We start from the raw sequence: 22,137 nt of genomic DNA on the forward strand, positions 1-22,137 counted from the left end.
ACTGTCAAAATTATTCAGGTTGACAATCAGGAAAGGTTTAACCAATAATTCCTACAACTACACAGTATCATCATGTGATGTGTCTCTCTACTTTCTTTTTTATTACTGCTTTAACTATTTATTGCTTGTAAGTGTAAAATATTGTTTAAAATAATTATACAATTGTCCCTTCAAAATATTTTAATATATTCCTTAAACATTTTATTGCACACCCCAAAAATAAGTTTAAGGTTTTCAATATTTTTAATTCACAAGATTACTACAAGTCATAATGTATCAAACTAATTTTTTTAAAATATATTTTTAAAGGCCTTTTGGACTCCCAGAGCCTTCAGTATTTCAGTTTTAAGATCTATTTATCCGTACATACTTAATTAATAATAATTAATACTGTGATGTGTAAATGCTTATATAAATATGAGTAAATATAAATGCTTATTATAGTAAAAATGCAAACCATAACATAAAAATTATTTAGATTAAATTTTATGACTCATTGAAATTGCTAATATTAAACAGGTTATGTTACTCAATATAAATGAAATATGGCATTCTAGAATGCACTGTATATTCAAATAAGTAAAAGAAGAAAAATATGTATACTGTCTATATCACATAATGTTTGAGGATAAATCATACTGATTAAAAATAATAACTAATGTTGTAAAATAATAACAAATTTTCATACCTGGTCTAAGTATCTGAAGAAACTTCATTTCTGTGATGACCTGCTCCTCTGTGTCTGTAAGCCTTTGAAAGACTCAGTTTGTACACGGCTGTGAAGAGGTCCAAATGTTATTTCTGTGTGGCATCTACTCCAAAAACTAGAGTGCCCCCATGTTCAAATAAAAGAGGTATTAGGAGGGAGGGAGAGAGAGAGAGAGAGGGGAGGTGCTTCACGAAAATACTTTTTCAACCTATATCAAATAAATACATTTCATGATTTCATTACGTTTATAGTTTTATGTCAGAATATTTCATACTACCAATAGCCTACCAGCTGTCCCGACAGTGCCATTATAATAGGTTTACAGACTGCAAATGTAGAAATTAATTTTTCTGGAGTCATTTATGTGCATATTTATCAAAAGTGCTAATTTCTCAATGTTCACCTTTAAATGAAATACAGGACGTCCTCAGTGCAATGCAGAAAAAGTGTAAAAAGTACTGCACAGAATGAACGACATAAAACACTTTAATCATGTGTTTTTACGGAACGTGTGAAAGAAACAGCTTTCATTCAACACAAACTACAACTTCCATATCTTCATCAAATTCGTGCGTGCGTCTGGACGCAACGCGCCGGAAGGCTTGTGTGCACTGCGTCTCCGCCGTCAATGCAAACGAAGTAAGAGGCACCGAGAGTCAAAGCTAAAATCCGCATTCAAGACAAGATGGCCGGGTTGCCCCGCAGGATCATTAAGGTAACCGTGAAGTGAGACACACTACACGTTTTTAGCCACTCTTTTTAAATCATAATACCACGAAATCCTCAAATATCATTGAAACGATCAGCCAAAGAGAAGCGACGGCTGGCTTAGCGTTTGGAACTCTGTTTGTTAGCCACTTCCGTTTCGGTACATGCACTCGTATCCCGAATATGGGTGGGTTAAAAATACATCCACCGCTGTGAAAGATGGCGAAGGGCCTGCGTCTTATTCATTGCTACTTTGAACCCAGAATCAAAAGCATTAAGAAATGACAAACGTTCTCACACTAACTGAAGTCTAAACGGTGAGAGAGGCACGCATTGCATTCATTGCGTGCGCTCGAGCTGCTGTGTGTGAGCTCGCGAGCTAACCGCTCCAGAGACGGCTAGCTAGGCGTAAAACTTAATAAAAATGATCGAATTTAAGCAGTCACACAATTATTTACTCAACGAATTCACTTATAGACAGTCATATGTTTATTTTCTTGCGTGCAGGATGATTATCTGGCCATCTAGGATACGACTATAAGCTAAAGAATTAGGCTCCCCCGCTTCCTGTAGGCTAGGGAAGCTGTCGCGGTGCTTCTGCTGCTAAATGAGCTAATGACGGCAGGCCCCAAACAGCAGAAATGTCAAATAAACAACATAAGAGAATTAAAGTAGACAATAATTGAAGAACAGCACATTCTAAATGAGAACTGCCTTTCAGTTACTCAATATAAATGAAATATGGCATTCTAGAATGCACTGTATATTCAAATAAGTAAAAGAAGAAAAATATATATACTGTCTATATCACATAATGTTTGAGGATAAATCATACTGATTAAAAATAATAACTAATGTTGTAAAATAATAACAAATTTTCATACCTGGTCTAAGTATCTGAAGAAACTTCATTTCTGTGATGACCTGCTCCTCTGTGTCTGTAAGCCTTTGAAAGACTCAGTTTGTACACGGCTGTGAAGAGGTCCAAATGTTATTTCTGTGTGGCATCTACTCCAAAAACTAGAGTGCCCCCATGTTCAAATAAAAGAGGTATTAGGAGGGAGGGAGAGAGAGAGAGAGAGGGGAGGTGCTTCACGAAAATACTTTTTCAACCTATATCAAATAAATACATTTCATGATTTCATTACGTTTATAGTTTTATGTCAGAATATTTCATACTACCAATAGCCTACCAGCTGTCCCGACAGTGCCATTATAATAGGTTTACAGACTGCAAATGTAGAAATTAATTTTTCTGGAGTCATTTATGTGCATATTTATCAAAAGTGCTAATTTCTCAATGTTCACCTTTAAATGAAATACAGGACGTCCTCAGTGCAATGCAGAAAAAGTGTAAAAAGTACTGCACAGAATGAACGACATAAAACACTTTAATCATGTGTTTTTACGGAACGTGTGAAAGAAACAGCTTTCATTCAACACAAACTACAACTTCCATATCTTCATCAAATTCGTGCGTGCGTCTGGACGCAACGCGCCGGAAGGCTTGTGTGCACTGCGTCTCCGCCGTCAATGCAAACGAAGTAAGAGGCACCGAGAGTCAAAGCTAAAATCCGCATTCAAGACAAGATGGCCGGGTTGCCCCGCAGGATCATTAAGGTAACCGTGAAGTGAGACACACTACACGTTTTTAGCCACTCTTTTTAAATCATAATACCACGAAATCCTCAAATATCATTGAAACGATCAGCCAAAGAGAAGCGACGGCTGGCTTAGCGTTTGGAAATGAGAACTGCCTTTTATTTTAACAAAAAAAGTAAACGTGTAACACTGAATTAAAAGGACAGTTCACCAAAAATTCATATTTAAATCGTCATACTTTATTAACCCTTGTGTAGTTCTAAACCAAAAACAAAAGGTGTATGTCAGTCTGGAACACAGAAGGAAATGTTAGACAAAATGAAAGTCTCAGTCTCCGTCCACCTTCATTTTGGGGACGTGATATTCCTAATTGCCTCCTTTTGTGTTCCACAGAAGAATGTGACACTTTTTTTTTGGAACAACACAAGAATGGGCAAATAATTACTTTTTTTTTTTTTCATTTAATGTTTTTAAAAACTCCAGTGAACAGATTTATGGCTAGTGAAATGACACCAGCTGCTTCCTCCTGATAGTATCTTGAATGCATGTTTCCGCATATTTAAGAGAAATCAGATTCATTAGATAAGGCCCTGGTGCAACCTCGGTGCATCTGCATTTTTTGGGTATATTATACATTTTTCTCACTTTGCATTGTCCACTTCTGCTATTATCCAGTGCCTAAACATATTGCACTTCCAGGATTTTTTGGTCACAGGGATGATACTGTTAGTTGAATTCATTGCATCTCTAGTTGGCTGGGAAATTAACTGACTAATTTGAGTTGGAGGGCTGAGAATGTATACTTAAAGGATTAGTTCACTTCCAGAATAAAAATGTCCTGATCATTTGCTCACCCCCATGTCATTTAAGATGTTGATGTCTTTCTTTCTTCAGTCAAAAAGAAAATAAGGTTTTTGAGGAAAATATTCCAGGATTTTTCTCCATATAATGGACTTCAAAGGTGGCCAACAGGTTGAAGTTCCAAATTGCAGTTTCAGTGCAGCTTCAAAGGCTCTACACGATCCCAGCTGAGGAATAATGGTCTTATCTAGCGAAACGATCGGCTATTTTCTAAGAAAAATTTATATACTTTTTAACCAGAAATGCTCGTCTTGCACTAGCTTGACTTCACGAATTACGTAGTCACGTTGGAAAGGTAATGCGTAATGTAGGCAGAAGTACCGACTAGGGCTGCACGATAAATCGAAATGGAATCGAGATCGCGATTCGACAGAAGCTGCGATTGTCATGCGTATCTTTCAGTGAAGCACGGTTCTGTGATCAGCAGTAAATCTCCATCCAAAGGCCAGAGGGCGCTCTCGCGCTGAAACTCCAAATACGCCTCGGAGAAGTGACTAAGAACGTGACTAATAAACACACGACTACGGCAATATACGGTTTATCTGAGTTCTTATTATTATAATTTTCATTAAAATAAAGTATATTTATAATGCAATGCCTTTATCACTGCTTAAATACTATGAAATATGTTGCGTACCTTATTCTGTGTAAGAAGCTACATCATCTCACAGAAGGATTTATTTCAAACACTCAACTGACGTTATGAAGTGAGTTTGGAGTAAAAATATGTTATTAAATGTGGTATTTTCACATGCTTTCAGATGGAGCAGCATTTACTTCACAGAGCCGTAGTTCACTGAGAAGCTATGCAAACAGCTGTCATTATCGCGAACGATTTCTTCGATTTCAGAATCGCGCAATAAAATCGTCTGCGTAACTTGTCAGTGAACTACGGCTATGTGTAGTAAATTCTGCTCCATCTGAAAGCACGTGATGATGAGTTCCTGCATTACTATCAAAATGCGCATGACAATCGCATTCGATTAATCGTGCAGCCCTAGTACCGACCCAGTGTTTACAAAGCGAACGTGCAACAAAAGTCAAATGCCCTTTACAAAAAAAGGTAAAAAAACGATGTCGGACAGTTTTGAAGTTGGAGGACAAAATGAGATGGAGTTTTTCACCCTACCCTACCTTTTTGAACTGGAGTACACCGAAGAAGCGCTAACCGCGCATGATCTTTCCAACGTGATTACATAATGCATGACATCACGGACACGCATCGCAGAGCAAGTGCAAGACAAGTATTTACATTTATTTATTTATTTAGAAAAAATAAGGTAAGACCCTTATTCCTCGGTTGGGATCGTGTAGAGCCCTTTGAATCTGCATTGAAACTGCAATTTAGACCTTCGACCTGTTGGGTCCCATTGAAGTCCACTATATGGAAAAAAATCCTGGAATGTTTTCCTCAAAAACCTTAATTTCTTTGTGATAGAGGAAGGAAAGACATTAACTTCTTGGATGACATGGGGGGTGAGTAAATCATCAGCAAATGTTTATTCTGGACGTGAACTAATCTTTTAATGTCCCCCAAGCATGAGACCATGACAGGGAGCCCCTCTTGTTTGTTTGCTCTGCATGGTTTTGTCTATGGGTTAACTGAAAAAATGTGGGGAATTTCATTCTGAGTACACTGTATATGCTAAGTTAACTGAAATAACAGTAAAGACATTTGTGCCTAACGTTAACATTATCTTTAAGAAAAGTTTTTAGGAAAAATATATATGGCTGTGTTTAGGGTAAGAATGTAATATTCTTTATTTAGCACGGACACATTAAAATGATCAAAAGTGACAGCGAAGATTTATAGTATTGCAATATATATGTTTCAAATAAATGCTGTTCTTTTGAACATTCTATTAATCAAAGATTTCTGAAAAAAATGTATATTGATAATAATAAGAAATGTTTCATTCAGCTTTGCGGACACAGGAGTAAATGTAGATTTTAAGTAGGGCTGCACGATTAATCGAATGCGATTGTCATGCGCATTTTAATAGTAATGCCGGTTCTGTAATCAGCAGGAAATCATCACGTGCTTTCAGATGGAGCAGAATTTACTACACAGAGCCGTAGTTCACTGACAAGTTACGCAAAAAAATCGCAGACGATTTTATTGCGATACTTTATTTTAATGAAAATTATAATAACAAGATAAACCGTATATTGCCGTAGTTGTGAGTTTATTAGTCACGTTGAATCAATGAAAGCGGTTGAATCTTCTGTTTATTCAGCTGCAGCCATAGGCATTTTCTGGGTTTCTTCTGCGAGGCGTATTTGAAGTTTCAGCGCGAGAGCGCCCTCTGGCCTTTGGATGGAGATTTACTGCTGATCACAGAACCGTGCTTCACTGAAAGATACGCATGACAATCGCAGCTTCTGTCGAATCGCGATCTCGATTCCATTTCGATTTATCGTGCAGCCCTAAGTTTTAATTTTAAATTCAAATTTCAAAAACTTTAAAAATAAGTGTGCCACCCCCAAACCTTTGAATGGTAGCATATATTGGATCTACATTTTATTTATTTATTATTTTTTTGTAAATCAGGATTATAAAAATACCTTATGCTAGTTTTGTCTAGTTTAAAAACTGGAAATTCTTGTAGAAGATTCTTGTTTTACAGGCTTATATAGCCATAGAACCCTCATCCTTTGAAGTAGGTTACAGGACAGGTGTGGTAGCTTTTGGAAATAGGTTTGGGACACTGAGATTGTAATATCCACTTTTTGGTGTGAGTTCTCAGGTTCTAAGTAGACAATCTTTCAGGTGGAGTACAGAATAGTACAGCAGTTCTCAGATGAACAACGTCTCCAGACTCAAGCATTCCACAGGTGATATCAGATTCTCATTAGTCATATGGGTGTGAGTTTCCAAAGGGCTTTAAGGTTCAGCCCTGTGTCTCTCTCACAGGACGCAAAGTGTCTGTCTTGATTGAGATTTAATGACTCAATTTAACCCTTGAAGACTTGGTTTCAGATGAAATGCCGGGTATATACAGTACATGATTTTATGCCAGATTTTCACAAGCCAACAGTTTTCTGGAGGTCGGTGACAAAAGCCCAAAATCTGTGGCAAATTGGTGCTTGTTCATGTGAGTAACAAAAGATGTGATCTGAGAGAATCGCCGATGTGTCGCATATACCTGAGAAATATTTAGCAGGCTAAATATCTGGGCCTGTCTACGACTCTGTCTTGCAGTGTGAAATGTTTTTACAGGAAATGACATCAGCCTGCAGCCAATGAGAGAGCAAGATACGTGGCAAGGGAAATTTCAGGGGGAGGATTTATCTCCCCAACCATTCTCTCTTCCATATTCTTCAGTTTTTATTTTATTTTATTTCGCTGCAAATAAGGGCACAGTCAACCACCATTTTTAATTTGGAGGAAGTCCAGTCTTGTGCCAAAATTTCACTCACACGTGATCTTATGTTCTTTTTTTATCACTTCTCGTTAGGGCTGGGTATCGAGTTAGATACTTTTTAGGCACCGACCGAATTGCCTCGATACCATCAAGTATCGTTCAGGAACCGGTATCGATATCGTAAAATTTTGAACGATACCCAGCCCTACTTCTCGTGCATGAGTTGTTGGGGTTTCTTCCTAGTGAAATATTTTGTAATGTGTGACCCCCAGTTGCTGATCCGTCGTTGAGGCTACGTTCACACTGCAAGCCAATTTTTTTGTAGCTGTTCACATTGTTGTTTTAAATGTGGCCAATATCAGATTTCCAGTGTGAACAGTAGGGCTGGGCTATAGCTAAAAAACGTATCAACGATATAATGTTTCATATCGTTCGGTATCGATAATTATTGACATTTTTTATAACCCTTTTAAAACAAAGAGCAATAGAATTTTTTTTTTTTTATTTAACCACAGTATTTTTTTAATTTACTCAATTTATTAAGACAACAAATATTTGTTTTGTTTTGTTTTAACAGTCAAAAACTAAATAAAATATAAACAAATATCTCCTTTCTTATGTTTTATATGCAGATTAAATAAGTCATTCACACAGATTGCATTTAAAAACATAAGAGACGCAGTGAAATGGAATATACCTTCACAAATTCGCGATGTGTTTTCTAAAAGTTTAAATTTTTTTAACTTTGCATGGCTACATCTCGTGTGAGGCGCGAGTGCAGTAGTCATATTTGTTCGGTATTTGTATGGCTTGGTTTCGTTTTTAACCTAATTAAGATCTTCTCCGCATTGAGCTTCAATATTTCTCTAATATTTTGAATGCATAACGCAGCAGCGGCACATCTCGTGGGCTAGACTAACAAAACATTAAAATGCAACAACGTCACTTACATCATTATCACCGCATCTCGTGCACCACTGATAAGGTTCCTGGACGCACACAACATTCGATTGTACCGTTTTTGCATTCATATGCAATTTTTTTTAATTTTAAATTCGACTAATATTCTTTATTCACAATCTCCTCATCACAGGCAGGCACAGCACTCATTACAGCATGTGTTTGTGTGTGCTGTCTGCATCACTCATGGCACGTGCCTATATCGTGCGCTATATCGAACATTTTTTCTATCGTTATCGATGGTGTACCATTGATAAATACCGATACCGTTTTATCGCCCAGGCCTAGTGAACAGAACATGGTTCTGAACTGACCTGCATGCGTAAAAAGAACAATACGAACAGAGTTGCCAGGTTTTCACAACAAAATCTGCCCAATTGCTTCTCAAAACTAGTCCAAAACTAGCCCAATCGTGTTCGTATGGGTTATATAATGCGTTAGTGGGGTCACTTTAACCCACGGAGTGAGCCCGTGGCAGCAATGAAAAGGTATCCCAATTCTGCGGGAAAATTGTGGACTTGGCAACACTTGCGCAGCGCGCTGTCATACGGAAGTAAACACGGAGGACATTAAGTAAGCGATTATGCGTTTATTTATAGTGTGATCTGCCGCAGAAGCCAGCGAAATTATGCGCAGGCAATATGAAAAATAAAGACAAGAATGTGACGGAAGAGAGCAGAGTTTTGAAACTTTTATGATACGAGCCCTCATGTTTTGCTTGTATATAGATTTTGTCACTGCAATACTTATGAGTTCTGACACATCACTGTTAGGGCTGGGAAAATAAATCGATGAATCGAGAAATGATTCAACATCGATTCTGAGATTTTCCGAATGCATCGCGATTCTTTCTTGAGTCGATTCTGAGCTTAGTTTTGAACAGCAGATGGCACTGCATGCTTTAGAAACAGCCGTACTCTGCTTGTTTCCAAATCCTTACACACACTTAAACCTAAAATAATCATTCATAAAATTCAAAAAGGTTGAAGCGAATTACAAGGGTGTTCACAGTGGGCTGTTTACATTAATCTCACGTCATAAAAGCATTCTGAGCTGAGGTGAAATTACATGACTCAGCCGAACGCACAAGTGCTCTTTAGCACTCTTCTTCATGAGCATTTGAGTGTGCGGATAAAAACTAGATTAGAGCGCCATCTGTTGTTAAAATGTAAGCTCAGAATCGATTCCAGAGGAATCGCGATGCAGTCAAAGCCCTAATCACTGTACTTCCACTGACTACCTTTCGCAACTGTCTTGATAACTCTGGGTATGTAAAAATCTTTGAAGTGACTCCCATGAGCGCAGAATCGTGACGAATGTTGATCTAGAGTGACGTAAAAGTCGCATGAGTTCCGGATATGACTGTTCCACTGCGGTCGCATTCCAAAACATTTGACCTGTATTGGATTTAGTACCATATAAGGAAGTGGCACAAATCGGAATTGAAAAGATCAGATTCCATGTGGTTTGTGCTGTTCACCCTGTCATGAGAAAAACAGATCTGAGGCACATGTGAGCAAAAAAAAAATCAGATTTGAGCCACATTTGCCTGCAGTGTGAACGTAGCCATAATGTGCAAACCACAGCAACTTCATGATACCATGATAACAGTTGTATAGTGTGAAAGGAACAACGAGCGAATGACTTGATGAAAATTGTGTAGTGTATACCTGGTATTACTGGAGTTATATTCATGAGATTGAGATATAATTCCATGCTAAATGTCATTGAGCTGTGCAAGCTACAGGACAGCGTTAAGACTAATCATGTTATAAAAATGGTGCTTGATATTGAAATGGCAAGATACTGTCTTTTCTAATGTGGTTCGAAGAGAGTGTTTACTGAAAACATTGCCATAGTGCCTAACCAGCAGTGTTTGTAGTGTAAGATCTAAGATTGTCCTTTGCCCTACTGAAGGTTATGGGTGCTGTATTATCTGTAAATATTGTAGTTATGACGTTAGTAACTATATTTAAACTCAAAGTTTGTGACTTGGTTGATATTTACAATAAAACACTTTTCTTATTTAAGATGCATACACTTTCAGGAAACCTTTCATGGTTCAAGTAGTTGCATTCAAAAGTTGGGGGTCAGTAATGTCGTTTTAAAAGGTTTTTGAAAGAAGTCTCTTATGCTCACTATGGCTGAATTTATTTGATTAAAAATACAGTAAAATTGTGAAATATTATTACAATTTAAAATAAATGTTTTCTTTTTGATTATATTTTAAAATGTAATTTATTCCTGTGACGGTAAAGCTGAATTTTCACCAGCATTACTCCAGTCTTCAGTGTCACATGATCCTTCAGAAATCATTCTAATATGCTGATTTGCTGCTCAAGGAAATGTTTTATGTATGTTGAAAAGAGTTAGCCTCCTTATTTTTGCGAAAACCATGATGCATTTTTTTCAGGATTTTTTGATTAATAGAAAGTTGAAAAGAACAGCATTTATTTGAAATATGAATCTTTTGTAACATTAGCAACAGTAACATGTCTTTACTGTCACTGTTCATCAATTTAATGCATCTTTGCTGAATAAAAGTATTAATTTCTAGCAAAAATAAATATCTTGCCGACCCCAACTTTCGAATAGTGATATACATGCTGTAATTTAAAAAAAAGAAAGAAAGCTGCAGATTTTCACAGGATTGGAACAAGCGTTCACAAAGTTTACATGTTCATTTGGTAAATACTTTCGTCTACCAATAAGAATGTTTGTTTAAATTATGCCATTTTCACCCTGTCAATCTGTGCTAAAAGTGCGTCTGGGCTTGGTCATGTTAATATCTCATTTAAAAAAATCCAGAACCTAACATTCTTAATGGCCTGTCAGGCCATGTATCACCTAGCCATACAGGTTCGTTTGCCATTGGAATGTGTTGATGCAGGACAATTATTGTTTGTTATACATGAACATTGTGCAACGTTACAAGGAGAAGTGAAAACACAAAACTGTTGTCACTGTGCGCATTACATGTTAGCTCTTTCTGCTGATTTGTTTACTCCTGTGTACTCGACTGTCTCACTACCAGTGCTTTGGCTAATTGCTAAATAACTGAGTTTGTAGATGCTTGATGTTCCAGCCTAATTGACCCTGTTTCCATGTCTGTGTGTGTGTGTGTGTGTGTGTAGGAAACTCAGCGTTTGTTGGCAGAGCCGGTGCCAGGTATAAAGGCGGAGCCAGATGAGGGGAACGCTCGCTACTTCCATGTGGTCATCGCCGGACCTCAAGACTCCCCATTTGAGGGAGGAACTTTTAAACTTGAACTCTTTCTTCCTGAAGAATATCCCATGGCAGCTCCGAAAGTACGCTTCATGACCAAAATATATCACCCCAATGTAGACAAGTTGGGAAGAATATGTCTAGATATTTTGAAAGGTGAGATACCATTTTATTCCATCTTCTGAAACTTTCTAAATAACAGATCATACTGATTTTACTCATCGTGACCTAAACTTGAATGTCATTATTGTTTAATGCTTTAATTCTGCTGTAATGGGACACTTGGAACAAAATGTGATTCATCATTTTATCTGCCATTAGTTTTTAAAATAGCAACATTTCTCTTTTGAAGTTAATCAGATGATCACTAGATGTTTCATTAGTCAGATATCATACATTCATTCTGAAGGGCCTGTTTCTATATTTCACCAGCTGTGACTTCAAACACATCATGCACTTTTATATACATTACCGTTCAAATGTTTGGGGTTAGTAAGATTTTTATTTTATTTGGAAATATATTAATTAATACTTTTATTCAGCAAGGATGCATTAAACTGACAAAGTAACTAAATACATTTTATGATGTAGAATGTTATAAATAAATGCTGTTCTTTTGAACTATTTATTCATCAAAGAATCCTGAAAAAATATGTATCACAATTTCCAATAAAATTAAGAAGCACAGCTGTTACTTTGCAACATTAATAATAATAAGGAATATTTCTTGATCACCAAATCAGCATAAGAATGATTTCTGAAGGATCATGTGACACTGAAGACTACGAGACTCGAACCCGCAACCTTTGGGTTACGAGTCAGACTCTCTAACCATTAGGCCACGACTTCCCCTAGTAATAATAATTGTAGTAATAATTGTAGTAATATTTCACAATATTACTGCTTTTACTGTATTTTTTCAAATAAATTCAGCATCGGTGAAAATAAGAGACGTATTGACCCCCAACTTTTTAAACAGTTGTGTGTGTGTGTGTGTGTGTTTGTATACACAAAATGAAACTAAATGGCTACTTCCTTTAATACATGTGTGATATGCAAGATGATTTTGTCATGTGAGTTTCTGTGTGATGGTGAAAATTCTATAGATATAGCTAAAAATGAGCTTGGAACAACCCTTGTTCTCAGTTCATTCATTCATCAGTGTGAATGCTAGACTACCAATATTATTTACAGTAATTATATTATATAATTGTTTGTGTTTGTATCTGACACTGTTTGCTAATATTGAGAGAAAACAGAAAATGGGAGAAGCAAACATTTTCCCAAGCAAAAACACATGCTTGGAACATATTTAACATTTTTATCCAAAATAATTTCTTGCTACATAAAAGTAATTCATTCATTCATTCATTTATGTTGCCAGTCCCAGCACTAACAAAACAGTAGACAGTTAAATAAATGTATTTTTTTCCACCCACTCTCAGATGAAGTGGGCAATAAAATGTCCTATGATAAAACGTGCTATTGAAACGGGGGAAATTAGTATTATGTCCTTTGAGTAGACTGTAGGAGAAAAATGAATATGAGAAAAAGGGGAAAAAAGGCTCATTTTGTCTTCACCTCAGAGGAAAGGCAGTTTGAGTCTGTTAAATTTTATAGCTCCCTTACCTAACATGTACATACTGTGAAAGATTTGCCCATTTAATCTCTGTTGGAAGATCTCAGATTACACTTTTGACCCCACAGAGAATGATCTCTCTGCTGGACTTGGCACATATGGAAGCTAGCAGCTACTTTTCTGCTAATGCTCTTGCTCTTGTTTATCTCTCTCCATGGCATGATGGCACACAGATAAGTGGTCTCCAGCCTTGCAGATCCGCACAGTGCTGCTATCAATCCAGGCATTACTAAGCGCTCCCAACCCTGATGATCCTCTAGCAAACGACGTTGCAGAACAGTGGAAGACTAACGAAGCTCAAGCCATAGAGACAGGTGGGTGCTGGTTAAATGCATTTAAAGGGAAAGTTGATTCTACATTTTTTTTTCTCACTCATGACATTCTTATGGAAGTTTGTTTCTGCCATAGGATGAAAAAAATTAAGATAATTTTGAGTTTGACTCACAGTTCAGCCTTCTTAATTGCTATTCTGAGAAACTATTGAGATATAAACTTGCCATTCTTAAAAAAAAATGTAAACTCAGAAATTGCGAGAAAATCAGAATTGTGAGACAGAAACTCAGAATCTTGTAATTCTCACATTTTTTTCCCTCTGAATTTACATCTTGCAATTATTATTTTTTTCCATAATGGAATAAAAAAAATGAAAAGGGTAATTGCAACTTTTTATCTCACAATTCTGACTTTTTTTTTCTTCTCGCATTTGTGATTTTATATCTTACTATTCTGAGTTTATATCTCACAATTATGGGTTTATATTTAAAAAAAAAAAAAGTCAGAATTGTCATAAATATAAACTCATCTGGGAGAAAAGTCATAATTGTTAGATAAATATTTGCAATTAGCTTTTTTTTTATTTTTTTTTATTCTGAGGTGGAAATGGGCTTTCATACATTCTAAACCTTCTGTGGAACACAAAAGATATTTTGAAAAATATAATGAAAGTCAGTTGGTTCCAGTATTGTGTATGGTCTTCAAAACGTTGTTCTTTTGTGTTCCACAGAAGAAAGTCTGTCATAAAGGTTTAGAATGGCATTAGAATGGAATCCATCTCTGTACTTTGATACATCTGTTAAAAAATGCAATGAATAATAGATATTGCTAATATTTATTTGTATGTACATTCACTTAAATCAGAGGTTTTTCTGGGTGCTCAATAAACTTTAAGAGGCTACTACATTGATAATCTGTGTCCCAGAGGCCTTAATCTATAACACTGCTCTTGCGAAATCGTTTTTATCTCATGTAACTGCTTTCGAAGTATATTGTTTTGATATTGCTAATCGCTTTTTACAGTTGTTATTAATTGGAAAAATCCACACCCATTTTGTTCACACAACTGGAGTTGAAGTCAGCTTTGTGCTGAAGATACCGAGTAATTTATCTCTACAGGGATTTAAGTGCGAGATAAAACACTCGGGGGTGTATTAACTCTGCATTTGTTTGTCTATTTCAGCCCGAACATGGACCAGGCTTTATGCCGGAAACAATATAGAAGTCTAGAAATGTGTGTGGGGAGACAAAAAGAGTGAAAAAAAAAAAGGAAGTCAAGAGTGAACACAACTCCATGTTCTGCCAAGACCTATTCATTTTCATGTTAAGGACACAGTCTTAGGAAACAAAAAATTATGATAAACTGTAAAGAATATATTAACACAAAAGTAAAAAGAAAACTTCAGACAATTTGTGATTTAAATGCACATTAGTACAACAAAAAAATGTCTTTGTCCTGATTCACCGCTGTTGAGATGCATGGGCAGATGATCGACTCGTACGGCTTTCTTTTACAGTGGTTGGGGAGGTAGCCACAGACTTCTGCTATGAAGCGTGCATTAAAACTGACTGTCATTTGTCTGTCCCCTTGTTTTTTCTTTGTGGGAGGGGGGTAACTTTTTATATTTCTTTAAACCTTTTTTCTTCTCATTGCTCTGTGTTAATGAGGAGCAGCAGACTAGCCCCTGTTTAGAGCACCCTTTCTGTCAAACTGCAGACTTACCCTGTTAGGAAACCTAGAAAAAATGTATAGGTTCACTACAACGGAAAAGAGACGCAAGATTTAAACCACATGCAAACAGTAATTTCACCTGGGAAATGGTTCAACTGGAAAGTCCTTCCACCGTCACAGAAACTGTTAAAGATGTAAACCCTAATGTAGACTTGATTTGTGTTTTGGACTATGGGCAAGGTAGAGCTAGAGTGAAGGAAGATTTTGCGTAATATTTCTTTTAGCATAACAATTCTGTTAATGTATCCGGTTTTAGTGTTTTATGTATCTTGCCATCGCTGTACTAATTGCACTCTGAAACTCCCATCATTGCGTGCTTTTTGTTTTCTTGTGTCCATCACAGTCCAGTGCATTGAGATTCATTTGTCTGTTTCTTGCCTTAAGCATTTATTTCGATACGCTGTGGCTGCAGGGGAGCTGGAGACGAATGATGAATAGTGAGATTTTAGTAAAGGGGTGAGGGGTGGGAATGTTTGCAGAAACATTGCAAAAGATCAATAAAGGCTTTGTCTCAATTTCCACGATTGGTCTTTGGTTAAAACATCGATTTCAACTCTGTAAATTCCTGCTTTCTATAGAAAGGGGGAAAAGATCATGCTTTTTAAAACGTTATGACAACAGTCCACACACATATTTCTGTTCTTTCTGTAAATAAAATCTGTTGATTAATAACAAATATTTATGGTGGTGGTTTTATTACATTTCCGAGAATGACTAACGCCTTAACTGCTCATTTGTTTTTCCGTGTCTGCTGTTTTCCTGTCTTTCAGAAGGCTTTCATAGACTGGAGAAAATATTAGTCACCGTGTAAGTGCAATGTTTATCATTACTCCAAAACAACCTGGAGTGATCACTTGCAGATTTATTTCGCAAGTTCCACCAAACACATCTTTAAAGCACATTTTTAAGTTCTGAAGAGGCAGTTGTGCCTGTAGGTGATGTCTGCATTATTAAACTTTATTAGTTTGTAATATTTACCGATGTATTTTATTTAAGTCGGTGTTCCCCATAACGATTCTCATACAATATAGAACCGTTCTTTTGTTCCTTTAGTGACGCGAAATCTGACTTCTTTCCGTGAATCGGTTCACTCACCACTTGAGGTCCTTTTAAATATTGTATTATTTACTATAGACAATAATAAAAATGAATTTACATCTGTTAGCTACAAAGTTGTTGCACGTTTTACTAAAACGTTCTTTGTTAAATTATTATCAGTCAAGTCGTAAACTACGTTTCGTTTGCATCAGTTCTGCAGTTCGACTATTAAAGTAGCCTGACTTATTTTCGCCCCATCAATCAAATCCTCGCTTCACAAGTCGAACTTGTCAGAAAAAAGAATTTTTTTTTGGATGTATTCAGTCCGTCGTATAAGCTAATCTTTCAGTCATGTTTTGTGAAACGGTTCAGCATCAAAGAGTTAAAATAGTTAATTATTCTTGAAACATTTGCTCTCTCGTTGCACTCTTGATAGTATTAATTCACGGGCACCAGCAGATGGCGCCAGTACAACATCACCACAATCTGTTATAACGCTGCAGCGTGGCTTTTGTCTCTAGCGTTACTTTGAATCAATCACTGTCATTTGTATTAAAATGATAGTGATGCAGCATTTTTAATTCTATTCACTTAAAGCGCTCGTGAATCAATTTCACCCTTCGACTGTCGTCTGGGATGATGTCTCATTCATATTTTCAAAAAGGGAAACGCCTATCTGTTGATGGCATCTTGGGTTTGTAACGCTGATCCTATTGCAGCTGATTTAAGGCGACTGCGCAGAGCTGAAGAGCCGCAGCAGTCTTCACACAGCACCAAGCAGCCACCATGGTCAAGACGAGAACACCCCAACTCACAATCTCCGCTGTCAAGAGAGGAATTATGTCTTCAACGTGAGGCACTTCTTATAAATGCAAACTGTATGATCAGCCTGGAAAATCTGGGACGACTTTCAGCTCTTGGCCTGAAAGGCAGTTGCGTTGCGCGTAGGATCCAAAAACTAGGCAACCGAGAACACTTGTATTCTTGTTTTGTTCGGAGAAAACCCCACATGATGAAATTTAAGCCCAATCAGACAAGGACCTATGACGGAGAGGGCTTCAAAAAACGAGCAGCTTGTCTGTGTTTCAAGAACGATCGGGAGGACGAGGTAAAGCTGAGAAAAGTGCAAACGTGCTTTGTGGTTTACATGTACTACCACTACTGTCGCCTACAGAGACGTCAGAAATAGATATTGCAAGCCGTTTTTAAATTGTATTCCTTGTTACTAACTAATCGGCTATATATTTTATGATACAATGACTTATTCTTTTCATTGATGTAAGCCGAGTCGTTGGATGCTAGTGCTTATTCGGCAACACTTCAAAATAAGGTCCCATTAATTAAACTTAGTTAATAACTATTCACCTGTTAGTTCATGTTAATGTTAACAAGTGGATTTTAATCCAATAGTTAGTTATTAGTCACTAAGCAGTGACTAGTAACTATTCCACTGCAACATTGCCATTGAATTTTATACCTATCTGTGGTTCAGATATAAAACTCAGCTATTAACTTCTGACCTAATCCAGTTTACTAGTAACTATTTAATAGTTAGTAGTATTTTTTCTTAGTTACTAATATATTCCAATAGTATGTATCTATTCCACTTGTACTTGTATTTATACTAGTGACTAGTATTTATCCCAGTTATTACTTGTAACATTTCTTATTTCACTGTTGCTATTTAGTTACTGTTGCTATTTAACTTATATGTTATGACTAATCAAAATGGCTGTTCATGTATAGTTCAAATATTATACTAGTTAGATTTAAAAAAAAAAAAAAAAAAAAAACATGCTGGTAGTACTATAAAAGCTGGAATACCAGTAACTAATCATGTAAAAAAATAAGGGCAACACTTTACAATAAGATTCCATTTGTTAACATTAGTTAACATGAACTAACAATGAAAAATACTGAACGCTTTTATTAATCTCAGTTCATTTTAATTTCAAGACTTAATACATTTTTTTAAAAATCAAAAGTTGTATTTAATGGACTTGAGCTATCATGATCTATCATTAACTAACCCTAAGTAATGGGACCTTGTTGTAAAGTGTCACCAAAATAAGTAATAGTAACATAGTAATATATATAATAAGTAATATATAACATAGATACTAGTATGTTTTAAGGACAGAATGTTAAAACGGCTTGCCATACTTCATCCTTTTTTAACTCCCTACAGTAAATACGCACTGGACTACACCCAAGTGAAATCACAATGATAAGACTCTTATCTAATTCATGATTCATGGCTAGAAATATATGACTGTGCATGGAGGTCTGATGGCAGGTGTTATAAATGTAATCAATGAGATCAGCTCACTAAAAGCCAGCAGTGAGCTTTACTCCTGAGTAATGACAGCTGTCCACAACAGGTAGCAACTGACCTTCTGCTTAAGACATGATATCTCCTCCAGATCATAACTCACAGCTTTACCCATTCTCCAGTTTAATATTTTCATGGTTTTTGCTGTTTAAGGTATTTGTGTACTGTTTTGTGTATACTGTTTTCATCTTTTTAAATGTACCGTATCACACACTGCTAGTATAGGATTTTATTTTCATAGAGCTGGTTTGATTGGTCTGCCACAGGTTTGCTAAGTATTTATTAAAAAGACAGACTCAGTTAAACTATATGTAGTTTTATATATGCTCTATTTAGTGCATACTTAACAAGGTTTTATGATTGTTTGGCAGAAGTGTGACATTTATACAACAAAATGTCTAAAGCATAGTTACAAAGATGAAAAAAGATCACCTAACTCACCCAAAAATTAATCATTTGCATAATTTACTCACCCTCATGTATTTCTAAACCTGTATTACTTTAGAATGGAACACAAAAATAAAATCTATTCTTCTGTTTGACCTGATTTAAGGTCTCATTGAAAATTCTTAAAGAGCAGTTACTATCAAATTTATCACCTCTGTAACATTTTGTGACCTCCTCGAAAGTAGGTTCTGCTTAGACTAAAAATACTGTCTATTATGAAATGTGTCAGTCACAGTCGAGGTGTTCTTGACTGCTGAGATGAGGGCTTGAGCTGATGTGGGTAGTGCACTCAGAAATTGCAGGAAAATGCTGTTGAATACACAAATACTCCCCCATAGATGTCTTCTTTTCCTTAAATTAACTTGAAATTGGTCAGACTACCAGTGTATTTTTAATTACAAAGATCTACTAAAGCTGTCGAAGTTTGATTACATAAGACATGTTGAGGCATAGGAGCTTCAGACCCTGAATATTCGGCATTGCAACAGGACCTGGTCTCCCAGGTCTCTCCTCCATGTGATTAGCACTGAGAGGGGGGAGGAAAGGAGGTAAGTTACACTATGTTCTGAGGCTCCAAGTGACCTATCAGCAGCAATTTATAGAACCAGAATGACAGCGCTCACTGTCCCCTGACGGATTCCTTTTCCCACTTTTTTATAATCAGTCTTTTTCTTTCTAATTAATTCAACTGGTTGCTGTTTTGCTGTTTTTGATCCTCCTCTTTGGGAAGGATTGTACTTCTTTTTTGTGTATTTCTATTTACTCCTGATCATTTTAATAGTCCTACTGTGGACGTCAGTACATTCCTGTCATAGTGATAGTTAGCCGAGTACAAGTGACAACAAGGCACATCCTTGAGAAGTGCACTAGTGCAGTCCTTCAGCTCGTCTGCTGTTTGTTCTCTTGTCAAGACCTCACAAAGACCCATAATAATAATAGCTGAATTTTTACATTTTTGTAAAAAAGGTATACTTGCTCATGTAAATCTTGCCGCCATAATGGTCTGGCCTGTGTTTTGGGTGTTTGTGAATCGGTATCTGCATATCTGCAAATTAAAAGAGTATATATATATATATATATACCATTGTTCAAAAGTTTGTGGTCAGTATGTCTTTTTGAAAGAAATGAGTGTTCTATTTTTTTTATTCAGCAAAGATGCATTCAATTGATCAACAGTGACAGTAAAGACCTTTATTTCTGTTTTAAATAGTGAAGATTGAAGATTGGAGTAGTGGCTGCTGAAAATTCAGCTTTGCCATCACATGAATAAATTACATTTTAAAATATATTAAAATAGAAAACAATTATTTTAAATTGTAAACGTATTTCACAGTTTTCCTTGTTTACAAATCTATTCTTCTGTTTGACCTGATTTAAGGTCTCATTGAAAATTCTTAAAGAGCAGTTACTATCAAATTTATCACCTCTGTAACATTTTGTGACCTCCTCGAAAGTAGGTTCTGCTTAGACTAAAAATACTGTCTATTATGAAATGTGTCAGTCACAGTCGAGGTGTTCTTGACTGCTGAGATGAGGGCTTGAGCTGATGTGGGTAGTGCACTCAGAAATTGCAGGAAAATGCTGTTGAATACACAAATACTCCCCCATAGATGTCTTCTTTTCCTTAAATTAACTTGAAATTGGTCAGACTACCAGTGTATTTTTAATTACAAAGATCTACTAAAGCTGTCGAAGTTTGATTACATAAGACATGTTGAGGCATAGGAGCTTCAGACCCTGAATATTCGGCATTGCAACAGGACCTGGTCTCCCAGGTCTCTCCTCCATGTGATTAGCACTGAGAGGGGGGAGGAAAGGAGGTAAGTTACACTATGTTCTGAGGCTCCAAGTGACCTATCAGCAGCAATTTATAGAACCAGAATGACAGCGCTCACTGTCCCCTGACGGATTCCTTTTCCCACTTTTTTATAATCAGTCTTTTTCTTTCTAATTAATTCAACTGGTTGCTGTTTTGCTGTTTTTGATCCTCCTCTTTGGGAAGGATTGTACTTCTTTTTTGTGTATTTCTATTTACTCCTGATCATTTTAATAGTCCTACTGTGGACGTCAGTACATTCCTGTCATAGTGATAGTTAGCCGAGTACAAGTGACAACAAGGCACATCCTTGAGAAGTGCACTAGTGCAGTCCTTCAGCTCGTCTGCTGTTTGTTCTCTTGTCAAGACCTCACAAAGACCCATAATAATAATAGCTGAATTTTTACATTTTTGTAAAAAAGGTATACTTGCTCATGTAAATCTTGCCGCCATAATGGTCTGGCCTGTGTTTTGGGTGTTTGTGAATATATATTTAAAACAAAATTATTGTTTAAAATATATTAAAATAGAAAACAATTATTTTAAATTGTAAACGTATTTCACAGTTTTCCTGTTTTACTCTATTTTTGATCAAATAAATGCAGCCTTGGTGAACATAAAAGACTCCTTTAAAAAACATAAGAAATCTTTCAGACCTCAAACTTTTAAACAGAATGTTTGTAATGGAATACTAACTTGCTACTTGCTCAGTATATAATGTGTGAATACTGCACAATATTTTTTAATGCATAGTAAAGTGAAAACGCATAATTCCAGTGTTGTATCAAAACTACATTTGTCGCACAACCATCACAAGTGCCACTCAGTTATTTATTTTTTTAAATGGTTCCGAAAATCGCATTTTTGTTCCAATTTTGTATAGAAATGTCTAAAAATCTGGTAGTTTGATCAAATAGCGACTTGAAAAGTATGTTAATTATGCAAGTATTACTTCATCACTGGAAAGTTCAAAAGTTGAGCGCACTGAATTGTGGGATATAGTAGTGTTGGGCGATATGCTCAATTTTCATATCGTACTATCGTCAGCCTGCTCGCCGATACACAATATTATCGTGCTAATTTATGTAATTATTTACTTAGTTTCATTGCGAGAAAGTGAACCAACTCCAGCGGAAGGCTAAAAACAGCCTAATGTTTTTAATGAGTGAATTTGTATTTAACATGATAACAAATTAATAGAAACATCGTAAGTTACTAATTATAAAGCTTACATTTCCTCAGTTATTCAAAAAGCAGCTACAGAAAACGAGCAAAGAACGTTACATTACCAAAGAACATCATCACAAGCTCAGTCTAGCGTGAGTTTATGCACTTTAAAAACACTCCCGTTAAACTCAGTGAATCTACACTATATGATGAATACATCTCTTATACTTACATCGCACGTACATCTGCACTTTGTTGTTTAT

At 36.2% G+C, this 22,137-nt stretch overlaps 2 protein-coding genes across 4 annotated transcripts in view; both read left to right on the forward strand.

Moving 5' to 3' along the window:
- The first annotated feature begins 1,277 nt into the window (after positions 1 to 1,277).
- On the forward strand, positions 1,278 to 15,107 carry LOC107740244 (ubiquitin-conjugating enzyme E2 N). Of its 2 annotated transcripts, none has more exons than XM_016552612.1 (4): positions 1,278 to 1,424; positions 11,340 to 11,586; positions 13,243 to 13,383; positions 14,526 to 15,107. In XM_016552612.1, the coding sequence occupies exons 1-4, from the start codon at positions 1,395 to 1,397 to the stop codon at positions 14,570 to 14,572; spliced, it is 465 nt and encodes a 154-aa protein (XP_016408098.1). In that variant the 5' UTR covers positions 1,278 to 1,394; the 3' UTR covers positions 14,573 to 15,107. The 2 variants fall into 2 exon arrangements, with proteins under 2 accessions (XP_016408098.1, XP_016408092.1); XM_016552606.1 differs by lacking the exon at positions 1,278 to 1,424 and adding an exon at positions 2,891 to 3,037.
- Positions 15,108 to 16,636: 1,529 nt separating this feature from the next.
- Positions 16,637 to 22,137, forward strand: part of nudt4a (nudix (nucleoside diphosphate linked moiety X)-type motif 4a) — a 22,928-nt gene continuing 17,427 nt past the window's right edge. For both annotated transcript variants that reach the window (XM_016552670.1, XM_016552662.1), the window contains exon 1: positions 16,637 to 17,220. In XM_016552670.1, the coding sequence (XP_016408156.1) occupies positions 16,795 to 17,220 (426 nt within the window). In that variant the 5' untranslated portion in view covers positions 16,637 to 16,794. The remainder of the gene's footprint in view (positions 17,221 to 22,137) is intronic.

Source organism: Sinocyclocheilus rhinocerous, unplaced genomic scaffold (assembly GCF_001515625.1).
Source record: "Sinocyclocheilus rhinocerous isolate Xijiao unplaced genomic scaffold, SAMN03320098_v1.1 scaffold2055, whole genome shotgun sequence".
NCBI lineage: Eukaryota > Metazoa > Chordata > Actinopteri > Cypriniformes > Cyprinidae > Sinocyclocheilus > Sinocyclocheilus rhinocerous.

What these genes read in the sequence shown, in the direction of transcription:
- LOC107740244 (XM_016552612.1), top strand. Translation starts at nt 1,395, where the DNA reads ATGGCCGGGTTGCCCCGCAGGATCATTAAG. An exon ending in ATGTCTAGATATTTTGAAAG is followed by an intron (nt 11,587 to 13,242) that starts GTGAGATACCAT and finishes GATGGCACACAG; the next exon opens with ATAAGTGGTCTCCAGCCTTG. An exon ending in AGCTCAAGCCATAGAGACAG is followed by an intron (nt 13,384 to 14,525) that starts GTGGGTGCTGGT and finishes TGTCTATTTCAG; the next exon opens with CCCGAACATGGACCAGGCTT.